Here is a 22,723-nt window from a genome sequence, read left to right as displayed (position 1 = left end):
CCTGGCTAACTTAGCAAGGATGTACAGAGACGCCTGAGGCCCGTGGCGGGGTGCCTCCCTGAACAGATAGCAAAGAGTCAGATTTTGGTGGACATCTGTTATTGTCAGCCACCAGACATCCGTTCCCCTAGCCGTTCTCTTGTGACACCCCTCAATTTCCCTTGGGGAAACCACCCGGCCTGCTGCAGCGTTTGATGAGATGTTCAATTAGCCACCCTTACCTGAATGCCCAGAGATGTTCTGATGTCAGTGAACTCCAAGACTGGCTCTCTAACGGTCCCTTTGAGTCTGTGAGCTAACCCAGATCCTTCCAATAAATTCCCTTTGGTTTAAATTTGAGTCAGCTTCTTTTATTGGCAAAGAACTCTAACATACAGTGGCATCTATTCTCAAAGGGTTCCTAGCCCCACCAAGGAAATGAACATGTAAACAAGGATAAAGGTGTGAGAAGGGCAATAAACAGGCAGACACAGAGTACGATGTTAGCGTAGAGGAACTCCCATCAGCAGGGACAAGGATCACGACAGCAATAGGTAGAAACGCAAGGAAAGTTCCTTGCGTAGAGTGAAGGACATACAACACCCTCGTAGTGTCTAAACACCCCGTGCGTTTTGGAGACCACAAGAAATTTAGCATGTGGGAACGTGAGGTTCAATGGAAGCAGCCTCTGGAGAAGCGGAGGGGCTGGAGATCGATCCAAGCCTGGCCATTTCATAACAGCGAGTTTAGTTTTTATCAAGGGTGAAGCTGTGGTCAGAACGGTGTTTCAGAAAGATCGCTCTGTCGAAGTACAGAAGGGAAGTGGGTTGGGAGAAATCGGAAACTCATTGGACTTTGGAGTTAGACTGGGTTCAGGTCCTGGCCCTGCTACTGACTCCCTCTGTGACCTTAAGCAAGTTCTTGAACCTCTCTGAGGCTCATATTCATCATCTGTAAAATGTGGTAACAAGAGTACCTACCTCCCAATGAGTTGCGTGGATTAAGTGATCTCTGTAAAGTTTCACCATAGGGTCGGGCACATGGTAGGTTGCTAAACGAAGTTAGCTATTATTGGCATAATGATGACAGCTTGGGAGACCCGCTGGGGTCATCGCAATAGTTTAGGTGAGAGTTGATGGAATTTTAAACCAAGGCAATAGAAATGAGGGCGGAGAGCCCCTAAATGTTTGTAAATACACTGTATCAGTTGAGTGACTGGCCATTCATACAGGGACACTTTGAGAGTGGCATGGGTACATATCAATAATGATATAGGACCACAAGCATACATTGGGGAGCATGGTCACCCTTCACATTAGCTTGTTCTAAGTTCTGCTGCGAGACGTCCCTCACCAGCACCAACACTGCTCAGCTTGATTACAGCAGGCTGGAAGGAAATTTGTTTGGTTTTTATTTTTATTGGAGATTAAAAGAAACCCACAGACACTGGGCATACTCCCAGCTCGTGTCTTTTATGATCCTCTTGAGCCAGGATTTATAGCTGAGCCCACCTGAGTGTGCACAAGGGGAAGAGGGGCACGTTCTTTCTCACTCTGTCACTCTATCTCCTATCGTGTGGACTCTAGAAAGGTGGGTCCTCTAGCCTTGATTTGCAGACCCGTGGCTCAAACACCATGCCAGCCTCAGTGGGCTTCCTGTGTCTCCGGGATAGGGCTCAGTATCTCTCCCACACCGTCCCTCGAGGCAGGTAACTTGTCTGTTTGGGCCTCTCTAATATGCCCAGCATCAAGCACAGTGCCTGGCACCTAGAGGGGGCTTGATTAATAGTTACTGAATATTGTGGTAGTGTTGTCCACGTAAGTATTTGCCATTTGTCCAGAGGCTGGCCAGAGCTCCTGCCCCACCCCTCATACACACAGATACTGTGTCTTCCAGTTTGCTTTCATTAGGCCCGGGCTAGGAAAAGCCAAATCCGTTAGGACTCCTGGTCACTGGTGGTCATCGTCATAGTTGGTCGGCATCATTGTCAAGATTTCTCTCACTTTGGCTTTGCAGCAGCCCTGCCTCTGTTTCCCCCTACCCCCCTGAATGAGGAAGTTGGCTTTTTCTGGACTGGACTTCTTGTCTCTGCTTGGCTGCTTTGGGGTTCCAGCTGAGCAGACAGAACATTTTTCCCATTTATTTTCCTAAGGGGTGAGCTCCCGTTCCTAATCGGTCCATCCCCAGCCTGAAGCCCTGCAGAGCACAGCCCGTAACAACTAGGAACTCACTTGGAGGTTTATTGGTGGAAGTACAAAGCACTGTGTTATAAGCACCCTCATACCTCTCCCACGGTCTTTTGGCCCACAGTGGGAAAACAGCATTGATAGGAGATTGTAGCAAGCGCACTGAATGAAGCTAGGGAAGATCGCCCCGTTCTGGATAGGTGTCAGGGTCCAAAAAAGTTCTCTCCTAGGGAACTGGCGACCGGAGCCTGCAGGAAGTGCTCATCTGGATTCTCTTGTTCCCAGAGGCTGTGGCTCAAGGCAGCTCTCATGGGTATTTTCAAACTGACTGGAGATGCCACCCGCAAGGGGGTCTTAGAGCTGTCCAAATTGTCTATTTTGATGGCGACATTGGTGTTACTGTTGGAGCCCAGGAATTTTGGAGTCATTGAAAGCAATAAAAGAAAGAGAAAGCATTGTTAAAAGTTTAATTTAAAAAAACTGTTTCTAAATTGTATATTTTCCAGTACAAGTGCCTTGAGTGTAGATGCGGATGTGGGAATGATGGCCCGGGACGACACGTATAAATGGTATGATGTATCAAGAGAGACTTGGGGACGCCTGGATGGCTCAGTTGGTTAAGCGTCCGACTTCAGCTCAGGTCATGATCTCACAGGTTCATGGGTTTGAACCCGTGAGATCTGTGTGCAGACAGTGCGGAGCCTGTTTGGGATTCTCTCTCTCTCCCTCTCTCTGCCCCTCCCCCATTCACATGCACACGCTCTCTCACTCTCTCTCTCAAAATAAATAAGTAAACATAAAGAGAGAGAGCGACTTGAACAAAGAAAACCAAGCAGGAGGGAGGCTCCGGCTAAGGTCTGCTCTGCTGGAGTGGAACAGATACCCCTCCAAATCTTAAGTACCACTTTTTATGTGGTGAGAACCTAATTTGTTAACTAAGACTCAAAGGCAAGATCTGAGCCCCGTGGGATCTGCCTGATGCCCACTATAACCTGACAGTTACCAGCATAAGGAAAAGAAAACCTCACGACAGTTCTCCAAAAACAGTAACAGCTTTGAAAAAAGTTACAGCCACTGAATGTGCCTAGAAAAACACAGGGTGTGGCTAACATTTTTAAAAATTTTGATTTTAAGTGAAATACATGGTTATTTTATTTTATTTTAAAAATTTTATTTTATTTTTCAACGTTTATTTTTTTTTGGGGGGGGGAGGAGCAGAGAGAGAGGGAGACAGAGGATCCAAAGTGGGCTCTGTGCTGGCAGCAGAGAGCCCGGTGCGTGGCTTGAACTCATGACCTGAGCCCAAGTCAGACTCTTAACCAACTGAGCCACCCAGGAACCCCCGGTTTGTTTTTTGTTTGTTTTTTCATTTAAAATAACCATGTTGGGGCACCTGGGTGGCTCAGTCAGTTGAGCATCTGACTCTTGATTTTGGCTCAGGTCGTGACCCCAGGGTCGTGGAATTGAGTCCCGCACCAGGCTCCTCACTGAGTGTGGAGCCTTCTTGAGAGTCTCTCTCTCTCTCTCTCTCTCTCTCCCTCTCTCTCTCCCTCTGCCTCATTTCCCTGCTCTCTCTCTCTAAAAATTAAAAAAAAAAAAATGAAAAAAGGGAAACCACAAAAAAGCACCAAATGGAAAATAAAAATCACTCACACTGTAACTATTCAAAGATAAGATGCGATGATTTTTTTTTTTTTAAGTGAAAATAAGTTTAGAGTTATGTAGCCAGAGCCTGGCAAAATGGCCAAATAGTCTAAAAAATCTTTGCCATAAAACACCTAGAGATGCTAGATAAAATATAATCACATAATTTAAAGTGTATTGTTAAGCCCACAAAAAGCAAAGAAAAATCCCAGGGGTCAAAAATTAAAGACTGGCAAAGTGTGGGCTGAAGCTAGGGGTGCCCGAGGGACTTGCCAGTCTTGGTGGCCCCGGACTTAGGTTTTACCCACTTCAGTTTAGGCCAACATGAGTCCCAAAGGTAAAGGCCTGTTTGAGAAAGCTCAGGATAAAAAAAATTCCAGCTACAGACTCCTCCAAGACTCAGACGGTTATCTTGCATATCTGTCCATATCTGTACGAGGACGCACAGAGCAGCAACAGAGCATCTGATGTATCTGAAAACAGGGGAGCTCCTATTCCCCCCACAGGTTCTCAGTGGAAAGTGCCCGGGACAGTTGGAGGAGGAGGAAACTGGAAATAAGGGCGAGGGCCCTGGCTGCGGTAAAGTCAGAAGAGGCTGGAGCCCTACATGCCTTATGGTCTCTTGAAGCCATCGGAACACTCTCTCTTGCAAGACACAGCCTCACACTAAGGAAAAGCCACTGGAAATGGGATCCAAATTGAGTAGGACGGGAAGAATAAAAGCAAAGAAAAGAGAAAGATCAGCTAAAGACAGGAGAGAGGATCACAGCCCTAGAAGTACAAGGCCATCAACACTTCCCAAAAGCCACACAAGAGGGAGCTCTAGAGATCAAACCAGAAAGCAACCTTGACTGACCGTCATTCCCAAAGGTTCAGGAAAATCATTTTCACATTAAAAATAACTGTCGGAAAAGGATAGTAATCAAACGCCACACAAAATTATATGAGAAAAACAAAGTATATGAAGCATACTAAATGCTTACAATGAAAGCACACTAAAAAGATATGTCTGCAAAACAAATGAAAAGTACAACCTAGCCTTTCAAAACGAGGGGCGCCTGGGTGGCTCAGTCGGTTGAGCGTCTGACTTTGGCTCAGACTTCGGCTCAGGTCACGGTCTGGTGGTCCGTGAGTTCGAACCCCGCCTGGGGTTCTGGGCTGATGGCTCAGAGCCTGGAGCCTGCTTCCGATTCTGTGTCTCCCTCTCTCTCTGACCCTCCCCCGTTCCTGCTCTGTCTCTCTCTGTCTCAAAAATAAATAAACTTAAAAAAATTTTTTTTTTTCAAAATGAGCTAAAAGAAATTAAGAAAGTGATAGACTATATGAGGGTGCCACCCAAGTCAGAACTTAAAAGATTTGTAAATGGGGTGATGAAACTGAGGTAAGAATCAAACATTTTTAAAGAAACAATTATTTCCAAAATGAAGCCTAAGCCAGAAAGAATACAAGAGCAAACAAAGCAGACAGTGCCTTAAGAGGAAGAAAAGAATAGAAGGAGAGCTTAAAGAAAGAAAAAGAGAAAATGACAGCTCTATTAGATAGGCAAAGATGAGCCAATATTCAAATAACAAGAGTATCCAAAAGAGAAAATTTTGCATTACAATTCAATACAACTATCTTGAAAGTAAAACAAAACAAAACAAAACAAAACCCAAGAACCACAAGACTGGAAAGCACATATAAAGGCACGCAATGACCTGGGAGAGCAGCCCAGCATGACCACCACGGGGACCCTGCCCCAGAGGGAGGCTAAAACAGCACTGAGAGAGAGAAGGGGTGTGGAGAGTCCCTTGTCTAAAGCTGCTGCCTTTTCCCCCTGAAGCTGAAAGAGAGGGGCCTTCCTAGGATCATCCAGAGATTTGAACTGGGGCCCCCTGGAGGCAGGGGTCCTCGGAGACCCCGTAGGTAGGGACACAAGTCCTGAGCAGGAAATCTGAAGGGCGGGAAAGGTGGAAGAATAGGTCTCTTGGGTGGAGGAGTGAAGAGGAGTCATTCCTGTGTCCAGGGGCTCATCAAAGTCTGAGAGGACATTTCCTGAGGGCCAGACGTGGACTATACCTGAGACAGAGAGAGCCAGCCTGGAGCCATTGTAAGCCAAGAGAACGCCCTTACAGCCAGAGCCTGAGGGGGGTGGTGGCTGGAGGAAAGGAAAGTGTCAGAGTTGCAGTTGGGGGTGAGGGGGGTGTCAGGTGTGGGACTTTAAAGAACCCAAGGAAGCTTCTAAGAGAAAAAATTAGCTTTAAAGTTAGGAAACAGGGGGTGCCTGGGTGGCTCAGTCAGCTGGGCATACAGTTTCTGCTCAGGTCATGATCTCACAGTTCATGAGTTCGAGCCCCGTGTTGGCTCTGTGCTGACAGCTCAGAGCCTGGAGCCTGCTTCGGATTTGGTCTCTGTCTCTCTCTGCACCTCCCCCGCTCTCTCTCTCTCTCTCTCTCAAAATATAAATAAACATTAAAAAAAATTTTTTTTTAAGTTTAGGAAACAGAAGGAGAAGAGGAGTGAAAACCCAGTGCCCACCGTGAAGGGCCATCTTAACATGAGGCCAGACTGAGGGAAGGTGTGAACAGTTCAGAGCTTTGGTAATTATCAGCCACATTTTAATTTCAGAATTGATGCTTCTTTGGCAATTTAAAGGGACCAGAGGACCTTTTATATTCTAAGAGGGAGCCCATATGCTTAGGGGGCCTGTCAGAGAATCAGCTTTTATCTAAGGGCAAGAAGAAAACTCCCACTGAAAAAATTATAAAGGGAAGACAAAAATAAATTTACATTAAAAAAACTTTCTTAGTGTTTATTTTTGAGAGAGAGAGAGACAGAGACAGAGCACAAGCGGGTGAAAGGCAGAGAGAGAGGGAGACATAGAATCCAAAGCAGGCTCCAGGCTCCGAGCTGTCAGCACAGAGCCCGACGCGGGGCTTGAACCCACGAACCGTGAGATCATGACCCGAGCCAAAGTCAAATGCTTAACCGGCTGAGCTACCCAGGTGCCCCCAAAATAAATTTACATTTTGATGGTATCCTGCAAGTTGTACTTGTTCAATGTAGTGATTGTGTGATCTTGCTTTTGTTTTCCATCGCTTGCTGCACAAAGAGTCTCATATAATTAGTGAATTAGTAAATGGCTTTGGAGTCATGTCTGCTTTGGGTTACTGTCTATTCTGTCCATTTTACAGAACAGATAAGTGAGGTGAAGAGAACTCAGAACTGTCTTACCCGGGGGACCCTGGTGAACCGGGTTTGGAGATAGTCGATACGGAGCTCCACGAGCCTGCCTGATCAGCTCACCCTCCTCTGATAACTTACTCACCCCTCGTTCTTTTTATTGAGCACCGTCTATGAAATCACTGCAGTTTGCCTAGGGAATATTCAGACCCAACAGCCACAGACCCTGTTTTTGACAGGCTTATAATAAAACTGAGGGGAGAAATCATATGCATAATGGCCCAGAATAAAAAGAAGGAACTGAGGTAGTTTGGCCGAGGGTGCCACCGTCCCCACCCACGGCTCAGTGCTGCGGGAAGGGATGCCGGAGCTGCCTGCACGGAGGACCCACCTGTCCGCTGTGAGCTGGGGCCTCCCTGTGATATTCGAGAAACTGTCACTGGTCTGCTCGGCTGTCAACAGCATGAAGCTTTCGCTGGGCTGGGCGGATGGCAGGAGGCTGCTTTCAGGCTGGGTGGAGAAAGTTACAGTCAGATGACCAGGTCTGCCTGGAGTTCTCGGCCTCCTGGGGCCAGAACCTTGAAGGGACTCAGCCTTGAGTCTTCCAGGCTCGACCCGGAAACCTGTTCCTTAAGCATCAAGCCCCAGAATCATCAGAGCCCAACTGGGCCCTGGCAGGATAACGTCCTCTCTCTGCTGGGCTGCCAATGGCTACTGTGCCTGAACATTAAGAACGAGAGCAGCAGGGCTGGGAAGCTGACTTTGGAAGGCAGTGATAGCAATACGGAAAGGCCTTCAACTGAGACAAGAGGAAGAAAGGGTTTAGGTTCTGAAGTCTGAAGGTGTTAGGCAATCCAGCCTACCGATCTCTTTCTTTCTGTGCTTCTACCCTAAGCAGGTCCTGGAAAAGCCTTCTCTGTGTCAAAAGGGGTGGGGGGTGGGGAGCTGCAAATAAACTGAGAGGAAAAAGCGAATCCTTGGGGGAAAGGTTTACAGACACTTGTGATTCAAGGGTTAAACTTCTTGATATATGAAAAGCTTTATTTTACAAACCAGTTTAGAAAAAAAACACAAAATGCCAATAGAGAAATAGCTAAAGAGCACAAAAAGACTGTATAATGATGTTCAAACTCATTGAAAATCAAAGGGCTGTTACTTTTTCACCTATCATACTAGAAAATTTATTAAAATTTATTCTTTTCTATTGTGATAAGGACACAGTGACATAGACACTCATATTACTGGAGAGAGTATACTTTGGCATGAGCTTTCTGGAAATAATCTGGCAATATGTATCAAGAGCCTTAAAAATGCTCATACCCTTCGAATTGTGCTTCTAATAATCTATTCTGAGAAAACAAGCAGAAATGGGATCAATTCACACAAATGCTTGTTCTAGCATCATTTACCATAATGAAAAGTTAGAAACAACTCTAAATGTCTGATAACAGGAGAATGGCAAAGTAAATTTTAATTCATTCACACAACTACTGGAATGGCGTGAAATTATCAAAATGATGTGTATGAAGAGCTTTAAAAAGAAACGGGAAAATGCTTCTGATATAATCTCAACTGAAAAAAAGCAACATTCAGACATTTATTATGTATTGAATATCCTCAAATATATAAGTTAAAAATTAATTTAAGATGGAAGACTGTCCGGACCCCAAACTGTATCACAAAACCGTAATCACCATGACAGTATGGTACTGGCACAAAAACAGACACTCAGATCAACGGAACAGAATAGAGAACCCAGAGATGGACCACAAACGTAGGGCCAACTAATCTTTGACAAAGCAGGAAAGAATATCCAATGGAATAAAGATAGTCTTTCACCAATTGGTGCTGGGAAAACTGGACAGCGACGTGCAGAAAAATGAACCTGGACCACTTTCTCATACCATACACAAAAATAAACTCAAAATGGATGAAAGACCTAAGCGTAAGACAGGAAGCCATCAAAATCCTGGAGGAGAAAGCAGGCAAAAACCTCTTTGATCTCAGCCGCAGCAACTTCTTACTCAACACGTCTCCAGAGGCAAGGGAAACAAAAGCGAAAATGAATGATTAGGACCTTATCAAAATAAAAAGTTTCTTCACAGCGAAGGAAACAATCAGCAAAACTAAAAGGCAACGGACGGAATGGGAGAAGATATTTGCAAACAACACATCAGTGAAGCGTTGGTATCCAAAATCTATAAAGAACTTATCAAACTCAACACCCAAAAAACAAATAATCCAGTGAAGAAATGGGCAAAAAACATGAATAGACACTTCTCCAAAGAAGACATCTGGATGGCCAACCGACACATGAAAAAATGCTCAACATCACTCATCATCAGGAAAATACAAATCAAAACCACAATGAGATACCACCTCACACCTGTCAGAATGGCTAGCATTAACAAGTCAGGCAACGACAGATGTTGGCAAGGATGTGGAGAAAGAGGATCTCTTTTGCATTGTTGGTGGGAATGCAAGCTGGTGCAGCCACTCTGGAAAACAGTATGGAGGTTCCTCAAAAAATTAAAAATAGAACCACCTTACGACCCAGCAATTGCACTACTAGGTATTTATCCAAGGGATACAGGTGTGCTGTTTCGAAGGGGCACAAGCACCCCCATGTTTATGGCAGCACTATCAACAGTAGCCAAAGTACGGAAACAGCCCAAATGTCCACTGATGGATGAATGGATAAAGAAGATGTGATATATATATACAATGGAGTATTACTCGGCAATCAAAAAGAATGAAATCTTGCCATTTGCAACTACGTGAATGGAACTAGAGGGTATTATGCTAAGCGAAGCTAGTCAGTCAGAGAAAGACAAAAATCATATGACTTCACTCATATGAGGACTTTAAGATACAAAACAGATGAACATAAGGGAAGGGAAGCAAAAATAATATAAAAACAGGGAGGGGGACAAAACATAAGAGACTCAAATATGGAGAACAAACAGAGGGTTACTGGAGGGGATGTGGGAGGGGGGATTGGCTAAATGGATAAATTATTGTTGCACTATATCCTAACTAACTTGGATGTAAATTTTTTAAAAAAGTGATCTAGGGAGAAAAAAAAGATGGAAAACTGTTAAGAAACAAAACAAATAAAAATCAGGGGGTGGTGGTAGGAATAGGCAAACCAGGAAACAGACTCTTAACTATAGAGAACAAACAGAGGGTTGATGGAGGGAGGTGGGCAGGGGGAGGGTTAAATGGGTGATGGGCATTAAGGAAGGCACTTGTGATGAGCACTGGGTATTGTAGGTAAGTGATGAATCACTAAATTCTACTCCTGAAACTAATACTACACTGTATGTTAACGAACTGGAATTTAAATTAAAAATTGGAGAAAGAATAAATATATAAACAAGCAAACATTAAAAAAAAAAAAAAAGAACCTGGCAAATTCAATCTAGCCTCTAACGTTAAAGAATAAATGTTTTCAAAGTTTCAATATATTCAACAATGTGAAAGCATATGCAAAATTCTTCAGTTGATATTAAGAAGACAGCATAACTCTAATGCCAAAACCTAATAAAGATCAAACAAAAAAAGGAAAAAAAAATACATAAAATGGAAGACTGGAAGTATGCCAGAATGTTCCAAGTGATTGCTTGGGGTTGGAGAGAAGTAGGGGTGATTTTTCTGTGATTTTGTAATTTTCTTCAGTGAGCATTATTCCTTTTTTAAAACTTAAAAACAAAAAACCCAACAGAAAACAATTTTTAAGTGAGATAACCACTTTATAGCTCTTTTTTTCAGAAAAAGAAATTCATTTGCTTTTTATGTTTGTAGACCCCAGTTTGATGCGTGTGTATCCTTGGCCCTTGAAAACGAAGTCTGCCCCTGCAACACCAGACTTTAATGCCCACCAATCCTCTAAGGAGCCGGGCTTCCCATCCCCTGTCTCGCTGCAGGTCTTGGTGGGAGGCCCCACTTACTGTTATTTCGGTGGAGCTGTTGGACATTTTGGGCACCAGGCAGTGCGTGAATTGGATTCTTGGGTCTTTGGTGGTGATGGACAGACCTTTCTGAAGAATTTTCACCAAGCGGATCCAGAATTGAAATACGGCCTCTGGGTGGTGTTCGTGGAGCCTTAGGTAGTAGATTTTTTCAGTCACTGTCCTAACCCTCAGGATGCGTTGGAGCCGGTCACAGATTTGTAGTTCCACAAACTTCAGGGGGAGAATCCTGGACACAATCGGGAAATCCCCACAGCAGAGGGGCCCATGCATTCGATCAATCATGCGTGCCCACTTAGAGCCTGGCCCCATCTCACTAGGCTCCCGCCTCTGCTTGGGGGATGCCCACGGGAGAAAGCTCATGGTCTGGGAGTGGGAATGATTACTAAAACTAACTCTTCTCTGACTTTCAGGGACTTCATCACTAAAGAACCTGCCCACATCAATAACAATGGCTGATAGACGATGTCTAACCTCTCATTCAATCCTCACACCCTTTGATGAAAGAAAGGTATTTTTCATTCCATTGTACAGATGGTGAAACTGAGGCTCAGAACAGCTAACTGATGTGCCCAAGTTTAGACCACGTTAAGTAGGAACTGGAACTCAGGTGTTCTGACCCTATTTCCATCCAGATCTCCTCCCTGTATCCTAGTTAACCTTGCTGAGACAGTAAGAAGGGTGGATGTGTCCTGTACATCCAGTATTTGGTTTTTTTTTTTTTTCAATTGTAACACTCCATAATCCCATCTGACTTTCATACCCCTCGCCTTTTTGCGGGGGAAACCCCCTAAGTCTATAGTGACAATATAAAAGTAAATAAAAGGAAGCCAAGATCCTCAAAGACCAGGCTGAGACAGAGACCAGGGCTCTATCACTGCACCAAGCACAGTGTCTGGTATATCCAGATACGAAAGACATGTTTTTTAATGAATGAATTCTACATAGTTTATACACTATACATCGTGTATACACATAGCTTATATACATACTGTCCTCTCTTTTTATCTAAAATCCAGCTGCAAAACAGTACGGTCATCCCACCCCTTCTGCAGCCTTTCTTTACCTGCTGAGGGTGACCACTGGAGCACAATCAGGTGAGCTCCAGGTGGAAAACTGACCCTGGGGCCAGGTGACGTTGGCCATCAGGAGGATGTTGGGGAGTGGCAAGGAGGGCACTGAGGAGGTCACCCCGAGGATCACAGTGGTAGAACCTTCATAGACATCCATCCAGCTCCCGGGCTTAGTGACCTGGAAATCAGCCCAGGTACATGGGTCAGGGAGAAAGAGGAAGGCAAGGGTGGGAGAATACAGGTGCTGGAAAGCAGCACTTTAACTTGGGGACATGCTCGGAGCAAGTGTGCGGCACACTGGCCTGGGCAATGACCAGCATCCATCCTTTTTGTGGGTCTCTCCAAATAGACCAGCTCATTGGCGACAGGAAACTGTGTTGCCCTCCTTTGCATCCTCTGCATTATCCAACGTTAAAGGGATGCATTAGTAAGAAAAAGCTGAGAGGCATTGACATTTTATTCCCCCATCCTCGGGTAGAAGCAGCCAGCACAGGTTTCCAATGATCTGGAAGGGAGATTGTGTAAAGAAGGTTCCAGAAGGGGAGGAGAGTGAGGAAAGAGCTAGTGAATGGGGCAGACCCAGGCAGCCCAGCTTGAGGGATGATTGGGGAGCTTCCCGCAAGATGAGGGAGGGCCCGTTGCTAGATCTCGTGAGAACCTGTTCTCTTGCAGCATCAGAGGCAGCCCAGGGAGACTGGATGGTTTGCACTGGGCACAGTATTTCAGCTAAGACACGCCCGCCTCACTGTCCAGGGCGGGCAGAGAAGCCTCCAAGGAACCACAAGGACCAAGGTAAGGTAAGGAACATTTGAGGAGTGACCGACCAGAGAGCCTTCTCCCAATGTTCTAGACTTTGTAGGACCATTGACACCATTTCACAGCCATGGTGGAGCTGGGGACAAGGGGAGAGCCCCAGGAATAACTGAAATTTCAGTTCCCATACACCTGACTAGATGGTGCTCCTAAGAAAAGTCCATTTTCGTTTTGAAGGAAAAAACAAAAACAAACATTTCTTGGAGCCCACATTGCGGAATGACATTCACATGTACTACGAAACACAGGGGCGGCACACATTGAGAGTAAGTGCTAAGTAAAGGTTTGTGAGTGATGTTTCTTACAGGTGATGGCAGAGAGGTGATACTGACGAGGGGGGAGAAAGGGAGCCACCTAATTGTGTGGGGTGATTCCTTTCGGGTCAACTTTTCCCTCTGCCCCGGGGCAGCTCCAGCGGGCAGGCTTTGCCCTCCCCGGAACGGTCCGAGTTTCCTGCTGCATGAATCACTAAGTGTCCACCCAGAGAATCTACACAGTTTTAATAGCAGGTCAAAGAGAACAGAGTAAGAGAATAAGCCTCCTGCCCAAACCTCACACCCAAATAGAAGTGACTGGAATTCGCTATCCCGAGTCTGGATCTGCCACGTCCCTGCTCTTCCTCCGCTGAGACTGTGTTAGGAAGGAGCACGCCCGCGGGCTGCCAGCTGATTGCCCCACTCTGCAGCCCCCTGGGAGCAGTGCAGGAACCGGGGGGCGCTCGGAGCGGTGAACCGGCTCTTTGAAATCTGGGGGGCTCCGTCAGGGAGTAGCTTGCTGCTCTGTGAACGCGTCTTCTGATTGAGCTCAAATGGTCTCCACTCTCTCCTGTGAGTCCTCACTGCTTTGTGACCCCATCACATGGATTCCTGAGCACAGACCCTCCCTATGGGTTCTAGCCTCCCACTTTCACCCAGGTAACTGAAGTCCCTTGGCCTACAGTGTCCTCCCTCTGCTCCTCCACTTACCAAAGTCTTAGGGATACCTCCAAGAAGGGCTTCACCTCCTCCTCTGGGGAGCCTTCTTCAACTGCCAAACTCCAAAAAGTGCTCTGAACTCCCCGGACACTAGCACCCTTCTCTCTGCTCATGCTTTAGGGATGAGCTGGTCCAAACCACCTGCCAGAGCTTTCTGAGCAGTGACCATGTTATAACATGCCCTTTAAATTGACAAATTCATGAGCTCCTTGGCCAGGGATATCATCTGATCTCTCTTTGCATCTCCTGCCCCGCACACAGCACACAGACCCTGAGAAGCTGGTCATGCGGCACCTGCAAAGGAGCACAGGTATGCAGATCCCAGCTAGACCTCTAGAGGGAGGTAGGTGGGCAGGCCCTCAGTAAGATGTCACACACACTTTTTTTTTTTTAAGGTAAACTCTACCCCCAACATGAGGCTTGAACTCATGACCCCAAGACAAAGGGTCATATGCTCTACCCACTGAGCCAGTCAGGTGCCCCAAGATGTCCTATGACTATCCCATACTCCCAGTGGCCTCATGCTTCCCAGACCAAAAATGCTAACTTCCAATGGCCATAGCACCGCCTTTTAGGGGATGTAGAATCTGGGCAAGGCCGATTCCAGGGGCTTGGCTCTCAAACAAGGCTATTTCTAAACCATCCCATGGAGAGGAGGTTGGATTTCAGAGCAGGGATTCTAAAAACAACCTTCATTCCCTCTAACCAACCATTCCTTCCCTAATGGCCCATGGACCCTGCCTGGAGGGTGAGCCCTGAGGTCCCCTTTTGCAGTTTGTAGTTCTATTTCCTGAAAGCATATGACCTTCAAGGAGCCCCATCATGCTGTAGGCACAAACTGAGCTGAACTTGGGATCCAGACCACACCCTCTGGTTGTCCCTAGCCATAGCAGCCTCCTTCTCCTCCCCAGGGCTTTCGGAGGCCTTTTTGGACCAGCACTTTTGGACCAACCCTTAGGAACAAGTTCTGGAAAGCGAAAGAAAGTGGGTTCTGAGCTGCACACAGGTACCTGGATAAAGTTGCTTTCAAATACCACCGAGTCGGAGAACAAGTTGAATTCTGGAGAATGAATCAGTTGACAAAGAAGGCCATCTTCCACCCCCAGATCCACTCCAGGGCCTGGTTCCCTGACCTCAGGTGGGAGGCCCCTAATTTTACTCATTGGTTCTTGGGAAGAATGGGCTGGAGAACATCTCTGGGGCTCCACTCAGACCCAGCCCAATTCCAAGGTGTTGGTGTGACCACTGCTCCCCCCAACCTCCACAGCTCCCCCTCCCCTCCTGACTTACAAGCTGTCCACCAGGCCAGGGAGGGCCTGTCGGCTCACAATGGCAGGCATGACATCAAGGAATGTGATGGGTAACAACAGGAAAGGAAAAAAAGAAGAGGCAAGGGAGGATTGGGGATAAGCAGAGCTTTTCTCTCCCCTTTCCTACGCACTACAAATTAGCAGTAATAGTAGTCTATTCCATTTTTCACTCAGTTTCTCTGCATACATGAGGAAAATGCACTACGGTTATGGCAAGACAGTGGTGAGCTGGCCAGAACAGCAAGGCAGTTTCTCCAGAAACCCACAGCCTTCAATTCTCTCCCCAGGTGGCGAAGCCCCTCACAAAAACTTTATCTGTGTGAATTCCCTGAAGTCAGGCTCTCACCGGGCCAGAGGAGCTCGGGGTGAAGACGAGTAATTCACGCCAATCTTCCCTACCTCGTTTCATGGGAGAAGAATGAGAACTTTTTGGAAACACCAGGCTGCTAACAAGGCAAAGAGGCTTATTTCTTTGGGAACAGTGGGCAGATGAGGAAGTGCAGCACAGTGGCGTGCTGGAGCCCGCACAAAAGAGACCCGTGAAAACGATTCGATTTTCAGGCATTTTACGAGCCATTGTTAAAACACAGCCAATAGTAAAAATTTAACTACGGAAACTTACACTTCAACAAATTATACAAAAGCAAAGGTAATGACCCAAACTCACCACTTCTTAATTGTTTTACTATATTTTACTACTCTCTATACCCTTGAGGTTATTTACGTGGATTGTATCTACAGGGTAGAAACACTGTGTGATGCTGCACTACCTCGTCCTATCTTCTCGGGGTGTGTTGGTCACTTCATGTTGGTCACTATCTTGAAACCAGCCATGTTGGGGGTTATTTACACCATGGAAATCAATTAAGCCTCGATTTATTGTTTTGTTGGCTGTCTAAAGGGATAAAGGGGTGCCTGGAATCCTCAGTCGGCTAAGCGTCTGACTTTGGCTCAGGTCATGATCGCACGGCTCGCGAGTTCAAGCCCCGCGTCGGGCTCTGAGCTGACAGCTCAGAGCCTGGAGCCTGCTTCGGATCCTGTGTCTCCCTCTCTCTCTGCCCCTCCCCTGCTCACATTCTGTCTTCTGTCTCTCTCTCTCTCTCAAAAATACACATTAAAAAAAATAATAAAGGGATAGAAAAAATGTTGATGTAAATTGCGTGTGGCTGTTGCTGTCATACTGTAGGCACACAAAAAATCTGAGGAGTCTCAGTAGCTTTCAGTATTTGAAAGCTATTATCTGATTTAGCAAAGAAGTTGCTGAAGTCACTGATGAACGTGTAAAGTTCCAACATACAACTAGGTTAATTCACTTTCATCTTACTCGTTAATAGAAGTGGAAAAATCAGCCAACATTCAGGTCGGAACTGTACTTGTCAGTTGCGTTGGTTGGCTAGGAATACAAGAGTTGGACAAAAATCAGTGAAAGATTTCTGTGAGAATCAATTGGCTATATGAAACATACAAGAGCACTGTGTATTTTATTGTTAGTTGTAAATTGGGTGCTATACGCACTTTACGTCAGTAAAACTGCAGAGAAAACATACATACTTATATGTATGCATATATGTACATATAGATATATACATACATATATATAATTATAATGATATGATTATAATATATATGACTAATTATAATGTATATTAAATTGTAGTTATAATGCATATAACACTATACATATCGTATATGTATATATATGTAATAATAACATGTGTATGCATGTATGCTTATTATTTTACATATTATATATATCCCCAATCAGATCTGGTGTGAAACATTTACTAGTGTACCATTTAGTGGCACCAACTCCTCCCCTCCCCTCGCAATCTCCTATCTTTGGTACCAGGAGAAGAAACTTCCACTTAAAGACTTCTTCAGGATGCATGAAGTTGAGGAGGAGTGAGTTATTAGTTATCCTCTCAGACTAGGACTGGATAGCTATCAGGCATTCTCACTTTGGTGTTTGTACAGGAGTGAGCCAAGGAGGTAAGTCGGTTCTCTCATGTCTTTTAAACCCTCAAGACACACAGGCACAATCCTCCTGTGACTAGAGTTAAATTTCCTGGTGCTTCTCTTAACATAGGGTGGGAGGCCTGCTTCTCTGGTATTTTTCCAAACCTGTTACCTCAGAGGCAGAAGTTTGTATCGTAGTGGCTTATTTCTTCTTAAGACTTGCTCATCGTGGGGCACCTGGGTGGCTCAGTCGGTTGAGTGTCTGACTTCGGCTCAGGTCATGATCTCACCGCTCGTGAATTCGAACCCCGCGTCGGGCTCTGTGCTGACAGCTCAGAGCCTGGAGCCTGCTTCAGATTCTGTGTCTCCCTCTCTCTCTGCTCCTCCCCTGCTCACACGCTGTCTCTCTCTCTCTCCAAAATAAATAAAGATAAAAAAAAAAAAAAAGACTTGCTCATTGGAAGCGAAAACTAACTCTTACAATTTTTTATTGATGCAAAGATTATAATAGTAGAAATTCAAATATTCAAACAACCTTCAAGGTCATTATTTTGGCTTTTTTTGCATTATTTTACTCTCTGTTCTTGACATTTTTTCTCCTTTCCTTATAAAAGGTAAATGTCCATCAATAGAGCACCAGTTAAATTATGATACTTCTATATTAATGTTTTGCAGCCATTAAGATAAGGCAACTTTACATATACTGATATGGAATGATTACTGAGACCTATACAGTTAGAAAAAGATGAAAAACAGTATATATAAAATGCTATCACTTGGGTAAAAGGATTTAAAAAAAGGATATGCTTGAACATGCCCAGATCATTTCTGGGAGGATAAAAATGTAGGGCATTGGTAATGGTGGTGAAAAAAGGACTTATTTTTCACACTTTATTTTTTGTACCGTTTGAACTATTTACCATAAGCAAGTGTTTCCTTATTAAGTAAATTTTAAAAAGTGGTAAAGAAATTTCTTGTACATGGCTCTACAAATATTTGCTGAGAAGCAACTATGTACATAGTATGCTACATACGGGAAGAATCATTATTAGCTCTAAAAGTAGTCTGACCAGAGTTGTGGACTTGTGGTCAGGGCTGTATTGAACATAACTGTTTACTTCCTGAGATAAAGACATATATTTGAATAAATACGGGCTGGAAGACTTCAAATATATAAAAACCTATAAACCTACATCTACACAAAGAGTAAGCAACCACTAGAAATTCGAAATACATGAGTCAACATTTTAATATATATACACATATAATTTTTGAAGTTCTTTAAACAAAAATTGAATATTTAAAAATGGTAACAATGCAGGGGCATCTGGGTGCCCCTGCACCCAGCATCCAACTCTTGATTTTGACTCAGGTCATGATCTCACAGTCATGAGCTGGAGACCCATGTCCGGCTCCATGCTGAGTGTGGGGCCTGCTTAGGATTCCCTCTCTCTCTCTGCCCACGCCCCACTCTCTCACTTGCTCTTTCAAAATAAGTAAACATTTAAAAATGTTTAAGTGATAACAATGTAGTATGAAACATTAGGTTTAGAACATACATAGAACTAAAATATAAGACAAAAAGGAACAGAGGATGAGAGGGGGAAATAAAGGTGTAGTATTGCAGGGCTTTGGTATTATACCTGAAGTGATAAAATACTAATTGAATTTTTTTTTCTTACATTTATCTATTTTTGAGAGACAGAGTGACGCAAAGCGTGAGCGGGGGAGGGGCAGAGAGTTAAGGAGACACAGAATCAGAATCAGGCTCTGGGCTCTGAGCAAGAGGTCAGCACAGAGCCTGATGCGGGGCTCGAACCCACAAACTGTGAGATCGTGACCTGAGCCGGAGTTGGACACTTAACTGCCTGAGCCACCCAGATGCCCCCGATAAAATACTATTTGAAGTCAGACTATAATAAGTTAAAGATGTTTGTTGTAAATCCTAGAATAGAGGAACCATTAAAAAAAATTAAACAGAGATCTATAGCTAATAAATCAATAGTGAAAATAAAATAGAACACTAAATAATTCACAATCCAAAAAAAAGTAAGGAAAAATGGAACAAAGAACAGATGGGAAATAGAAAATAACAAGATAGAAGATTTAAACCCAACCTTATGGATAATTACACTAAATTTAAATGGCCTAAACATTCCAATTGAAAATCAGATATTACCAGTCTGTATAAAAAGGAGGGCACAACTAAATGCTATCTGCAAGAAATCCACACTATATAAAGACACATAAGTTATAAGGATAGAGTAAGATAAAACTTTGCAGCCACTAATCGTATGTTAGCTAAGGTGGCTAGATTAATATCATATAAGGAAGACTTCATGACAAGGAATAATACACCTTGATAAAGAGGGACATTTAAAGAAGATAAGGGGGTCAATTTAGTAAGACATAACAATCCTAAAAGTATATGTATCCAATAGCAGAGTTTAAAAAAACATGAAACTAAAACAAATAGGAAATCAATAAGGATACAGAAGACTTAAATAACCATCAACCAACTTAAAAAAATTGTTTTAATGTTTATTTTTGAGAGACAGAGAGACAGAGAGAGACAGAGAGCATGAGTGGGGGAGGGGCAGAGAGAAAGGGACACAGAATCCAAAGCAGGCTCCAGGCTCTGAGCTGTCAGCACAGAGACTGATGCAGGGCTCAGACCCACAAACTGTGAGACCTGAGCCAAAGTCGGACACTTAACCAACTGAGCCACCCAGGCGCCCCACTAGCAACGAACTTTATGTAATTTTGTAAAAAAATTATTTTGTATTTTTTAATACTTTTGATAAAAAATATTTTGTACACTTTCTGTAAAACACAGCTCACTCAATAGCAGAATCGACATTCTTTTCAAGTGCACATTGAACATTCACCAAGATACATCATATATTGAGCCATAAAATAAGTCTCAATAAATTTTGACTAATTAAAATTATAAAGGTATGTTCTGTTAACATAATCAATGAAATTGGAATCAATGAAATCAATGAAAGAAAAAAATATTTGGAAAATGTCAAGGTATTTGGAAATTAAACAACCTACTTCTAAAGCTAAATTAAAAAAAAATATTTTAATGTTTATTTATTTTTGAAGGAGAGACAAAGCATGAGTAGGGGAGAGGCAGGGAGAGAGGGAGACACAGAATTCCAAATGGGCTCCAGGCTATGAGCTGTCAGCACAGAGGCCAACGCGGGGCTCAAACTCACGAACTGTGAGATCATGACCTGGGCCGAAGTCAGACGCTTAACTAACTGAGCCACCCAGGTCCCCCCCCCCCCTTTTTTTTTTTAATTTTTAAAGTTACATTTTTTAAAAAGAGCAGTTGGGGTGCCTGGGTGGCTCAGTCGGTTAAGCGTCCGACTTCGGCTCAGGTCATAATCTCAGAGTTTGTGGGTTTGAGTCCCACATTGGACTCTGTGCTGACTGCTCAGAGCCTGGAACCTGCTTCGGATTCTGTGTCTCCCTCTCTCTCTGCCCCATCCCCCACTCACACTATGTCTAAAATATAAACAAACATTTAAAAATAATTTAAAAAATAAAAGAGCAGTTAAATTTCTAAAAATTGAAAAACGTATAGTTTGTGAGATCTAGAAAAAAAAAGAAAATATGTAAATTGCCAATCTGAAAAAAGGAGGGAACATCACTATAGATCTTGTGCACTTTAAAAGTATAATATGGGGGCACCTGGGTGGCTCAGTCGGTTGGGCGGCCGACTTCGGCTCAGGTCATGATCTCACGGTCCGTGAGTTCGAGCCCTGCGTCGGGCTCTGTGCTGACAGCTCAGAGCCTGGAGCCTGTTTCCGATTCTGTGTCTCCCTCTCTCTCTGACCCTCCCCCGTTCATGCTCTGTCTCTCTCTGTCTCAAAAATAAATAAACGTTAAAAAAAAATTAAAAAAATAAAAATAAAAAAATAAATAAAAGTATAATATGGAAATAGTTTTAACAACTTAATGCCAGTAAATTTGGCAACTTAAATGTTCTATACTAATGTCATCACACAGATATTACTAAAACTTAGGAAAAAAATGACTTAAAAAGAGATTTAGGAAAAATCAAATAAATATACATTCATAAAAGAAACTGAATTTGTAATTATCTTGCCACAAATAAAACTCTAAGCTCATATGTCTTCACTGGACAAGTCTATCAAACTTTTAAGGAAGAAAGAATATTAATCTTATATAAACTCAGGAAATGGAGTAGGAAACAGTTCCCAACTCATTTTATGAACCCAGCATTACCAAAATCAGATAAAGACAATGCAAGAAAAGAAAGTAACAGACCACAAACCAGCATTACTCATGAAGAGAGATACAAAATTCTTTATCAACAACAGAAGGAAAGATATACTATGTTCATGGACTGGAAGATTCAATATTAAGATGTCAATTTATCCCAAATTGATCTATAGGCTGGGGGCACCTAGGTGGCTCAGTTGAGCATCCAGCTCTTGATTTCCAGCTCAAGTCATGATCTCACAGTTTATGGGATCGAGCCCAGTATCAAGCTCCATGCTGATAGCACAGAGCCTGCTTGGGATTCTCTCTCTCCCTCTCCGCCCCTCTCTCAAAATAAATAAAAACTTAAAAAAAAAAAAAAAAGAAAAGATCTGTAGGCTCAATAAAATCCCAATTAAAATTCCAGAAGGCTGTTACAATAGAAACTGTAAAAGATTGTAGGCATTTAAAAATTAAAATTGTGAACAAATAACACATTCATGAGGTACAAACATCATAAACTTTCAAATGGGAGAGTGAAGAGCTCCTTCCCACCCTCATCATTGGCTTAGTTCCCATCACACTTGCCCCAAAATGAAGCCACTGTTGTTATTTTTTCTATTCTTTTAGAGTTTACACATACTTATACCAGTATAATACATTTAACTTTTTCTATCCCTTCTTACATAAATATGAGTACACTATTCTAATAAGTCTTATGAACATATTTTCCAATTTAGAATTCCTCAGATTAAATAAAACTACCTACTTTTATCAATTATTTGTTTCTCCATTTCATAATGTTAAGCAACAGGGAAAAAAAGAGTCCAAATTGCATTCATACTATTACAATATAGAAATGTCCAATGTGTATGAACAAGGTCTAGAAGGAAACACAATAATAAAAAGTTAATGTTTAAGCGATGAATTATGAGTTATTAAGTTGATATAGGTTTGCCATACAAAGCAAGTCAAGTCTGAGGCATTACTGACAGTCTATGGGCAAAGCAGCATGTAAACACTGCAAGTTACAGTCATTTCATAATTTTGATTTGTAACAATAGGTTTTCTTAGAGAAAAAAAAAAAATCTCACATGTGCCCACACAAGAATTACCTTGGGGGTGAAAAAGCACATTGTTGACATATTTTGCTACACTGCATTTTGGAGAGTTCTTAAAAAAAAAAAAATCATGTTGTAGAAAAAAGAGCTGCATGCTAGGAAATTACCACCCATTAATTCAATGCTATTGTCTAACTTACTTAGCTTCCATTTCCTCTGCAGTCAAATGAAAAGATCTATGCTGTCCAATGTAGTGGCCACTAGCCATGTGTGACGACTGAGCACCTGAAATGTGACTAATCCAAATGAAATATGTTCTAAGTGTAAAATACCAATATAAATACACACTTAGTACCAAAAT

General features: G+C 43.3%; 1 protein-coding gene across 2 annotated transcripts; it reads right to left on the bottom strand.

Annotated features, from left to right (window-relative positions):
• Positions 1 to 2,199: 2,199 nt before the first annotated feature.
• Positions 2,200 to 15,070, bottom strand: FAM71F2 (family with sequence similarity 71 member F2). Of its 2 annotated transcripts, XM_042923926.1 has the most exons (6): positions 14,813 to 14,900; positions 13,794 to 14,096; positions 12,009 to 12,193; positions 10,922 to 11,171; positions 7,363 to 7,481; positions 2,200 to 2,564 (listed from the first exon to the last, which is right to left on the bottom strand). In XM_042923926.1, exons 3-6 carry the CDS (start codon positions 12,170 to 12,172, stop codon positions 2,369 to 2,371), a joined length of 729 nt encoding a protein of 242 aa, XP_042779860.1. In that variant the 5' UTR covers positions 12,173 to 12,193; positions 13,794 to 14,096; positions 14,813 to 14,900; the 3' UTR covers positions 2,200 to 2,368. The 2 variants fall into 2 exon arrangements, with proteins under 2 accessions (XP_042779860.1, XP_042779849.1); XM_042923915.1 differs by lacking the exon at positions 13,794 to 14,096 and having other exon boundaries at positions 14,813 to 15,070.
• Between the last annotated feature and the right edge of the window lie 7,653 nt (positions 15,071 to 22,723).

The sequence above is a fragment of the Panthera leo genome, chromosome A2 (genome assembly GCF_018350215.1).
Source record: "Panthera leo isolate Ple1 chromosome A2, P.leo_Ple1_pat1.1, whole genome shotgun sequence".
Lineage (NCBI taxonomy): Eukaryota > Metazoa > Chordata > Mammalia > Carnivora > Felidae > Panthera > Panthera leo.
The sequence above is the reverse complement of the archived record's forward strand: the minus strand, read 5'-3'. Positions and strand labels throughout refer to the sequence as shown.

What these genes read in the sequence shown, in the direction of transcription:
- FAM71F2 (XM_042923915.1), bottom strand. Translation starts at nt 14,965, where the DNA reads ATGAGTAAAATTAGGGGCCTCCCACCTGAGGTCAGGGAACCAGGCCCT. An exon ending in CCAGTGGTCACCCTCAGCAG is followed by an intron (nt 11,172 to 12,008) that starts GTAAAGAAAGGC and finishes GATTGTGTCCAG; the next exon opens with GATTCTCCCCCTGAAGTTTG. An exon ending in ACAGCTCCACCGAAATAACA is followed by an intron (nt 7,482 to 10,921) that starts GTAAGTGGGGCC and finishes TTCTCCACCCAG; the next exon opens with CCTGAAAGCAGCCTCCTGCC.